The sequence below is a fragment of the Tachysurus vachellii genome, chromosome 4 (genome assembly GCF_030014155.1).
Source record: "Tachysurus vachellii isolate PV-2020 chromosome 4, HZAU_Pvac_v1, whole genome shotgun sequence".
NCBI lineage: Eukaryota > Metazoa > Chordata > Actinopteri > Siluriformes > Bagridae > Tachysurus > Tachysurus vachellii.
In genome coordinates, this window is record NC_083463.1 from 32,585,640 (window position 1) to 32,595,639 (window position 10,000).

The 10,000-nt window shown below is 38.1% G+C and overlaps 2 protein-coding genes across 3 annotated transcripts in view; both read left to right on the forward strand.

The window, feature by feature from the left end:
- Positions 1–279: 279 nt before the first annotated feature.
- On the forward strand, positions 280–9,130 carry suz12b (SUZ12 polycomb repressive complex 2 subunit b). Of its 2 annotated transcripts, none has more exons than XM_060869054.1 (16): positions 280–858; positions 1,788–1,834; positions 2,326–2,390; positions 2,522–2,590; positions 2,664–2,713; positions 3,029–3,114; positions 3,744–3,975; positions 4,395–4,506; positions 5,103–5,208; positions 5,425–5,599; positions 5,678–5,805; positions 5,927–6,070; positions 6,593–6,750; positions 6,864–7,062; positions 7,283–7,362; positions 7,454–9,130. In XM_060869054.1, exons 1-16 carry the CDS (start codon positions 705–707, stop codon positions 7,734–7,736), a joined length of 2,088 nt encoding a protein of 695 aa, XP_060725037.1. In that variant the 5' UTR covers positions 280–704; the 3' UTR covers positions 7,737–9,130. The 2 variants fall into 2 exon arrangements, with proteins under 2 accessions (XP_060725037.1, XP_060725038.1); XM_060869055.1 differs by having other exon boundaries at positions 5,681–5,805.
- Positions 9,131–9,642: 512 nt separating this feature from the next.
- atad5b (ATPase family AAA domain containing 5b) overlaps positions 9,643–10,000 on the forward strand; it is a 6,950-nt gene continuing 6,592 nt past the window's right edge. The window contains exon 1 of the mRNA XM_060869056.1: positions 9,643–10,000. This exon is cut by the window's right edge and continues 477 nt beyond it. The gene's annotated coding sequence lies outside the window, so the exon portion shown is untranslated.

Genomic DNA, 10,000 nt, shown 5'->3' on the forward strand with positions numbered 1-10,000 from the left:
TGGGATGTAGAATTTTTCAGAATAATAACGGTATTTAAAACAATTCTCTAAATATGTTCGTGTCCATGTTGTATAATAAAATGTAAAGACTGGAAGGATCTGTTTTCTCTTTGTGTCACTATTTCTATGTCGTGTTCGGGTTGAATCCCAAACGACTCCCTATCAAGTGTCCCTACAGAGTGACCCCTTCCGACAGCGATACCGTTATACACTATAGTTTTAGTGCACTAAGACGAAGGGAGGCTGAACGTATTTGGGACGCGGCCCTTCCTTGTGTTCTTCGCGGCTTCGCTTTAGCTAAGTTGCTAAACATTTTCTGAGGGGACGCTAACGTTCCTGGATCAGCTAGCGAGCCTCTAACGTCGACTTTTACCTGAAATATTTTATACATTGTGTTGTTTTTAACGCTACGGTTTACATCGTTAAACTCTTAGACGAACGGACGTGTTTTTTTAAAAAGTGATGATTCTTTAAAAAATTAATGAATTAAAGAAGAAAACGAAGAAAGAATGAAAAGAATTTTAAACTGAATTGATTTAGAAAGGAGCGCGCGAGCGACCGGGAGGTTTTTTTATTCAGTTAGCTAGCAGGCTAGTTGAGAAACCAGCCTAGCTAGTTAGCTAGTGTTTTTTATTTTTATTATTTTACTTTAATACGTTATCGGGTTGATTTGCTGACAGGGTGAAGTTTTTATTTTCATCTGGATGGCGCCGCAGAAATACACGGGCCAGGTGGTGAGCGCTGCTGCGGGCGGCAGGGCGAGTGGAGCGGTGTGTGTGTCCGCCGTGAACGCGGTGAAAAAGCCCAAAATGGAGCAGATCCAGGCCGACCATGAGCTGTTCCTTCAGGCCTTCGAGAGTGAGTGTAAACCTGTCAAACAGAACAGAAAATAAGCGTATAATATAAACACACACTTTACTGCACCGTGTCAGAGATGTGAGACGAATTTACAGGCCTCACAGACAATAAACAACAAGTTATTATTATTCTTATTATTATTAAGAAACCGTTCATAACGATATCATCTGTACTGTAAGGTACAAATATACACAGATAAAGTGCTCATTTTCTCAATCACGCTTCTGTTTCTGTCTGTTTCTCGTAGTAATAATATCACGTTAGAGAAATAAAGAATATTCATTATAATAAAGTCACATCAGCTCATTTTATTCACTAAATATATACAGAAATATATCTTAAATACGGATTAATATTATTATATATTTATTCACTGAAAAAAAAAAAAATAAATAAAAAATAATATTTTGTCGTGGTACAGCTTTTTTATTTTAATATAAAAATCAATACATAAAAGTCTGATGAGGTTTCATTATGAATATTTAATAAACGTGTTGTTATCACGTTGTGATTAGTATCTCAGTAGCTGTGACACGTCACACGTGATTAAAACAAAGAGACATTTTAAAGGATTTAAGACCAATAACATGTTTGGAATTTGGACTGGAAGGTTTTATTTATTTCGGTTTTTACTGGAAATATTTACATATAAACACTTTGACTTTTATATTTATTCCTATATGTGAAGAAAACAAACCGTATGATTTATTTGTATTCTTTCTCTGCTGGTGGTTATTTTGCTTGGATTGATACCTGATCGTACTTATTATTATGTCGGGTCCGTCTCTAAGTAAAACACATGCATAGTGATGAGTCCTGTGGTGCTTTTTATATCATACACTTCGTATAAATAGATTATATTTTTTTAATGTTTTTGTGTTTATTTATATGCTTTTTATATGCCTTTATATTTGTCTTTTTCCCAACAGAGCCTACACAAATATACAGATTTCTGCGCACAAGGAACCTAATCGCTGTATGTGTACAAATTTTTTTTTATATATATATATATATATATACACACACATCTCCTATATATCTGTCCTTTAACATATTTTGTGTTAAATGTGATAAATTGTGATGTTTAACATTGTGTTGGATTTGAATATTTATTTTGCCTGAATAAAAAAAAAATATACATACACTAGTAGGTTTGTGATATGAGGAAAATATCATATATTTTAAAACCATTCTACTATACACAATATGTATCATTACATTATAAATGTTAGCATCCCATCAGAGTAAAAAAATACTGACAATTTCACGAAAAATTGTGACAGATTTTATTGCAATAGAGATATATATCTCATCGTATCGCCCCAATCCTGATCCTCTGAGGAAGTATTCTGTTTATGATCTTAGAACACGATTGCTGATCTGTAATGTGATGACTGTAATAAGACTCTGTGTGTGTGTGTGTGTGTGTGTGTGTGTGTGTGTGTGTGTGTGTGTGTTTTCCCACAGCCAATTTTGCTACACAGATGTCTCACGTTCATGTCTCACAGAAACTCTCGAACGAACGCCAACAGGTAACCGACATTCTCTAACTAAACACACCTTGATAAAAAGGAGACACGTTCAGCTTTATTAACACTTTATATACGCGTGTACAAGCTATAATTCCACGCTTATAACACAATAATAACTACTCTGTGTGTAGAAAAGCGTTTAAAGTGGACAACATGTTGGCGAAGGTGGAGAAGATGAAAGGAGAACAGGAGTCACACAAGTAAGGAGCTTCACAAACAAACACACACACAGCTTTACTGGTGTTTAATGATTCGCTCTATTTTCCCTTCCAGTGTATCATCGCACTTACAGCTGACCTTTACTGGATTCTTCTATAAAAATGGTGAGCGATTAAAACACACGACTTTGCTGTTGATTCTGGATTCTGATTGGTCAGATGATGTTGAATTATATTCTATAAGAGCAGCTCTGACAGTAGTACAGGTTTATAATAAAGCGTTTGATTGTTTCTATAGCAACAGCTTATTCACAGGGACGTGTACAGCAGAGGATCCACTGACAATAAACAGATAATAAAAAAATAATTGTAATTGTTGGTGAGTTCTGTGATGTAAGAGTAATAGAGTAATATTATAGGAAAATAATCAACTCTGCGGTGGTAAAAAGTGACCTGCTATTTTTTTTTTCTACTTTGCAGATAAGCCATGTCAAAACTCAGAAAATGAGCAAAACTCTGTTTCTCTTGAGGTGCTACTTGTCAAAGTCTGCCATAAAAAAAGAAAGGTGAGTGTTTTCTTTTTAAATAAATAAGCACAATATTAGCGATTTGTTTCAGATCGTCACAGCCGTGTCATTTGTATGGAACGGATTAACGTCATTCATTTAAAGGTGTTTTATTTTGTTACTTATTTTAAATGTATTTATTAATCGTAAACTTTTTTTTGTTTGTTTTATCTTTTTCTTTTCTTGTAATTTTTAATCTAATTTGCGTAATTTATTCATTATTTCATGAAATGTTTTTTTTAACATAATTAGTTTTATTTACTTTTTAGCTTATTAACGCTAATAAGGTGTATGAATTAATTTGTTTTTGTTTTAGTTTTCATTTATTTAATTACTTAAGTGTTTATTAAACTTTTTATGTATGTTGTTTATTTTTATGTAGTTACTATGAGCTTAATTAATAAAAAATGTAATTAATTTAGTTATTTATATATTTATTGTTTTGTATGGTCATTTTAATTTAACTGTATTTTACATGCTTAAAATGTATTTGTTTACTTCTGTAGTATAAACATTATTTACTTTATTTTATTTTCATTGAAAGATTTAGGTAGTTTTTAATTATTTCTGCTCATACTGGACTTCATGGACACTGATGTATTCTAAATATTATTTCTGTTTCTGTGCAGGATGTCAGCTGCCCCATAAAGCAAGTGCCTACAGGGAAGAAGCAGGTGCCTTTAAACCCAGACGTGAAGCAGACGAAGCCGACGTCGTTCCCCACGCTGCTTGTGTCCAGCACTGAGTTCGAGCCGAGTAACAGCCACATGGTGAAGTCCTACTCACTGCTGTTCCGAGTGTTGCGGCCCGGAAAAACACACTCCAGCGCCTACATCAACGGAGAGACGGATGAGAACATGGGTCTGCTAGCACACACACACACACACACACACACACACCATGTAAATCTGCTCACTTACTAACAAGACTCATCTTTTACTACCATTCTGTTTGCCATGTTTGTTTCTCTCACATATTCCCTGAGGTGTGGCCTGATTGGAGTGTAGACAAACTTTTAGAATAACTCTGTGTTATCACTCATAAGATTACGTGTAAATGGTGTGAAAACAGCTCAAACTGATCGTTTTTCTAAGAAGGGAAACGATTCAGAAACGTCTTTCGGTACGACGACGATATATTTTTGTGTGTGTTATTAGTTGAATTTGAATACATAAGCAGTGAGATATAATCATATTAAACAAGTTAACGTAACTGCTTTTACTGTTATAGTATTTTGAATATGAAATAAATGTAATTTTAACGTTTATTTTTCTGAGTAGATGTGAAGGAGGATCTGTCCAGCAGGAAGAAAAGGGGCGTGTCTCACCGTGATGACGAGGGAAACGCCATGGAGACGTTTGTCGCACAGATGACCGTGTTCGATAAGAACAGGTGAGAGACGAGCGGCTCGTTTGGTATCGCTCTGGATTGTTATGAAGATGCGTGTTAAATCTTTCTTTCTCTTTGTCCTCATTCTCCTCTTTGTCACCCAAATGAGGATGAGGTTCCCCTTTGTATCTGGTTCCTCTCAAGGTTTCTTCCTCTTCCGTCTAAGGGAGTTTTTCCTTGACACAGTCACCTCAGTCACCTCAGGCTTGTTCATTGGGGATTAAATACAAACACATTTAAATATATCTAATATTAATCTTGGATCTTTGTATAAATCTTTCTATAATAAACTTTTTGTACATTTCAATATTTCTTATGTTCTGTTAGGCTGCTTTGAGACAATGTTCATTGTTAAAAGTGCTATAAAAAAAAATTTGAATTGTTGTGCGTGTGTGTGGTGTGTGTGTGCGGGTGCGCGTATGTGTTGTGTGCGCGTGTGTGTTGTGTGCGCGTGTGTATATGTGTGTGTGCGTGCACGCGTGTGTTGTGTGCACATGTGTATATGTGTGTGTGCGTGCGCGTGTGTATATGTGTGTGTGTTGTGTGCGCGTGTGTATATGTGTGTGTGTGTGTGCGTGCGCGTGTGTGTTGTGTTCCAGGCGACTGCAGCTGCTGGACGGTGAGTATGAAGTGTCGATGCAGCAGATAGAAGACTGTCCTGTCAGTAAGAAAAGAGCCACATGGGAAACCATCCTGGACGGAAAGGTTTGTTCTCACTTATTTTTAAACATCTGTGTTTTTGTAAACGGAGTCTGTTAGGACGTTTACACTGTACACAAGTTCGACTTTTGTGTCGTTTCTGTTATGTGAAAAATTCCACTGAAATTATATCTTCACTATAACATCACTACAACTAAACAGGATTCTTGTTATTCTGGGTTTGTTTGTTTGTTTGTTAATTAATTGTATTTATTTGTGCAGAGGTTGCCTCCATTTGAAACATTCTCTCAGGGACCAACTCTACAGTTCACACTACGCTGGACAGGTGACCCCAACGACCCTTCCACAGCTCCTGTAGCTAAACCGCTCTCAACGCGTAACTCTGACGCCAGTGGCCCCGACATTCGCACCCCCACCCTCAGATCTGCCCCAGCAGGTAAAGTACAAATGAATGCTATAAGTGTTGTAAAAATGTGTTTAAAGCATTTAACGTAGCAGACGTTTTGCTCATTAGTAGTGAAAGACTCGGTGAACAGCAGCAGTAGTACCGGCGGAGGTGGAGGTGGTGCAGGAGGTGGTGTTCAGACGAGGAGGGAGCAGACTGTCTCTGAACCCAGACAGAAACTCCGCATTTTCTATCAGGTGTCATTTGTGTTCTTAGTGACAGTTTTAAGACATACCATAAAATTTAGATGTAAAATAAATGTGGATATTCTTTCTTTCTCTTTCTTTCTTTTTTTCTTTCTTTCTTTCTTTCTGGTAGTTTCTGTATAACAATAACACACGACAACAGACAGAGGCCCGTGATGACCTGCACTGTCCGTGGTGCACACTGAACTGCCAGAAACTGTACAGCCTCCTCAAACACCTCAAACTTTCTCACAGCCGCTTCATCTTCAACTACGTGGTGAGTTCAGGCTTTGCTGGAAATTCCATCAGGACTGTTTATGTTGGAGTAAACGTTAAGGTGTTCGTACTGCATGCTAAAATGCTGTAAGTCCATAGTTACCATGACAACTGGTTATTTCTCCAAGCCTTGTTCAGACTGTATTAGTGTTTAATGTAACAGTATATATTTATTTATTTATTTCCCCCCTTTTTTTCCCTCTGTACACTCAGAACCTCTCGCTTTTTTATAATAAAACAATCGTAAAACATACTCGCTTTTTAAACAGGGTTTAAGGGAACTTAAGTTGGGTTCGTAGCACAGGTATCGACATGGCGTGGCATCGGAAACACCCTCTACGTGTTAACGGTGTGTGTTAAAATGTTGTACACGGTGAAGACACGCAAATGTGTGACTTTTATCCCACGTTAATATATCAAAAATAACCGTAAACGTTTGGAACGTCCTGTTCGAATAAGTTGGTGTTATTTATATAGTATAAAGAATATCTTTCATTTTTGTACGTCTCGCTTTCCCACTCAGCCGCATTCCAAAGGGGCGAGAATAGACGTGTCCATAAACGAATGTTACGACGGCTCGTACGTGGGAAATCCTCAGGACATCCACAGCCAGCCGGGATTCGCCTTCAGTCGCAACGGCCCCGTCAAGAGGACCGCCGTCACGCACATCCTCGTCTGCAGGTGTGACCCAATCAGAGAGCAGCTCTACAGAGAACTCTTGCATTCACTTGCTATGACAGGTTATCGTGAAGCCTTTGACTTCAAAGATCTAACACTCCGGTTGTGTCCGTCAGGCCCAAGCGTACGAAGCCGAGCCTGTCGGAATTCCTGGAGTCGGAGGACGGGGAGCCGGAGCAGCAGAGGACGTACGTGAGCGGACATAACCGTCTGTACTTCCACAGTGACAGCTGCATGCCGCTGCGTCCTCAGGAGATGGACGTGGACAGCGAAGACGAGAGAGACCCTGAATGGCTGAGAGAGAAAACCTCCACAGTAAGAAAGCTCCAGAGATTCTAATTGGTTATTTATGTAAATCCTCTTTGTCTGATGTTACATACGTTATACAAACACAATGTTAGCAAAATGTAGTGTAGCTTCATATCGAGGGTTTATCGGTGTACTTCATTAATTACCTTATTGTTTCTATAGTAACAACTTGTATACTGGGACTTATATGGCAGATAAAAAGTGTTCCTCTTTAATACATCTGCAGCAAATCGAGGAATTCACAGACGTCAACGAGGGAGAAAAGGAGGTGATGAAGCTGTGGAACCTCCATGTCATGAAACACGGGTAAGCCCGGGGATTTCATTTTGTAAGATACGTGAAAATTAAACATTTAAATGGTTGTGCGTCGAGAAATTCTGTGTCACTTCTTCTCCAGGTTTATAGCAGATAACCAGATGAACCAGGCCATCATGCTGTTTGTGGAGAACTGTGGTCCTCACATCGCACACAGGAACCTGTGGCGCAACTTCCTGCTTCACCTAGTGAGCATGCACGACTTCAACTTGGTCACCACGGCGACCATCGACCGGGCCATGACGCGGCTACGGGAGATCCAGGCCGAGCTGCCCAAGCAGGAGGAAAGCGCCTGTAACGGCCACGCCGTCTCCTCAGGGTTCTCCCTGCACGGCAAACGCACCAAGAGCGCCGTCACTGACTGAACGCAGAACGCCTCTGAATCTCCAAAAGTCAACTCCGCTTTGGTTCAGTGCCAAATTATCACAACCTGGAGCGCCATATTCTAGAGCTAGACCTTCAGTCATTGGAGTCACACACAACTTGCTATTAGGATCACAACTTTCGCTAAAGACGTTTTATTTTTTGTTTATTTTTAATTATTTTAATTTTAGAAAGCGCTGAAAGTGCTGGTTTTTTAGAACAAAACGAAGCTGCCGGTTAAAATTTGCTGCTACGTTCCCAAAATTAGCACAGCACAAAGAATTGAGAAATTACTTCTTTTTTAAAATTTTTTTTTTTTTTTTTTTTTTTTTTACAAAAACTGTTTATTTTCCCATAAATTTTCTAGATTTAAAACACTTAGAAATAAATGTTTTAGAGCTGAAGCTAAAATTCTAGGCCGAGACTAGCGGCTGACGTTCTGAAAAATATTCATTAGTTTTCGGTGCTGCTCGAGAAAGCTTTTTTTTTTTTTTTTTCCAGGTTTTGTAGAAGTCACTAAACAGAAAAAGCTAAAGTTAGACGATTTACAGCTCTAACCGATGCTATTAAAAACACTCGACCGTTCTGAGCCAGAGCCGAGTTGATTTTAGAGAACAAAAGGACGTTTTCGACTCGAACGCTGGTTTTAAAAACTGAAGCAGCTTTTTGATGGATTTGTTTTTTTTTTTCACACAACACTGAGACTCTGTTTGTTGTTTGTTTTATATTTTTTAGTTTGTTTTCTCTGTGCATTTGGCTCCAGATTCTTTCCTATCTATATCATTAACTCTAGATAGGACAAACTGCCAGCTCTGATTATTTTTATGTTTTGTTTTTTTTTTACAGTCCATTAGCACTTCACTTGTTTAGTGATTTTTATTCTCTCGTGTACGGCCATGAAGCATGAGCTGATGCCCAAAAAATCAGGGTTTTGTTTTTGGGTTTTTTTTTTAATGATGACTTTTCTGAGTGTGGCACTTTTGCCTCTTCCTTTTCAGCATTATTAATTAATTGCTTAATTAATCAGCAATATTATCTGAGCTCTGCTTGTATTTTTGCCAGATAACGTTGCACGAGGAACAAAATCGGACAGCTGTTAGGAATAAACACATGGATGGATGGATGAAAAGAGGGACAGAGCATCACAACAAACCTTCTGATGATTTTTTTTTTCTACAGACAGCCGAACAGGAGGCCAGCTGGATAGTTGGATCCGATCAGGAGGTTAAACTAGAATCCAGTAAATAAATGTGTTGTACTTTATAAAATGCCAAAGCACTCATTTTTTTCCCCTTCTCTCAGTTACACAGTGTATATTTCAAATTGTAAAAGAAAAATCGCCTAGGTTTCCCTGTAACGTGGAAATATGACAAATTAAAAATATTTTAAAATGAGACGAAGTGTTTGGTCGCAATTTTGTTGTATTGTTTATTTCACAAATGAAAACCAAACCCACAGGTGACGACGTGAGGATGGAGGATCGTAATGGGTTTAATGTTAATCTGTATAAATCGACTCTGAACTGAAACCTCCATCACCTACATTTGTAGATGTTAAAAAAAACAAAAAAATTAAATACATAAATAACTAGAAAAAACAAAGTCGGAATATTTCATGTTTGTTGTGAGGTTATTTATTTAAAAGGTTTTATTTATAAACTTGGCATAACGGGGTCGTGACGTCACTGATTTCTGAAGCTAAATCTCACGGTTTTTTTTTTTTGTTAAAACTCACTTTAATGTCTTAATTAATATAATTTTATAGTAATATTTACTTTTATAATATTTTGCTCTTGAAGTTCAAGCTTTGTGCAAAACCGGGTGGTGGTTTACGTAACGGGCGTCTTGACGTCATCACTCAGTCGGGCTGTGATTGGTCAGTACGACACGACGTCTCCGGCGCGAATCCGCTAGCGTTACAAAACCGACACTTTCGGTAAAGATTATTTTACTGGTTTTCAAAGCGCGATAAAGAGATTTAGAGATTTAGAGAACAAGATTTCGGCAAATTATCGTTTATTAATACATAAAAATTAGGCTTGGGGGCCTGTAAATGTGGCACAATGTTTACTAGTGAGGACGTGTTCGTGTAAACAGACCTCAGGTCAGTGGCACAGAGAATTACTGAGGAACACAACGTTAACTGTCTGAGGAGGAACTGATCCAGGAACAGGATTACTGAGGAACACAACATCAACTGTCTGAGGAGATCCTGATCCAGGAACAGAGGATTACTGAGGAACACAACGTTAACTGTCTGAGGTGGA

Bases quoted from the DNA above. Each gene is read 5' to 3' on its own strand.
- suz12b (XM_060869054.1), top strand. From the start codon at position 705: ATGGCGCCGCAGAAATACACGGGCCAGGTGGTGAGCGCTGCTGCGGGC. The intron at 3,115-3,743 runs GTGAGTGTTTTC...GTTTCTGTGCAG, and splicing joins TCTGCCATAAAAAAAGAAAG to GATGTCAGCTGCCCCATAAA. The intron at 5,209-5,424 runs GTTTGTTCTCAC...TTATTTGTGCAG, and splicing joins AAACCATCCTGGACGGAAAG to AGGTTGCCTCCATTTGAAAC.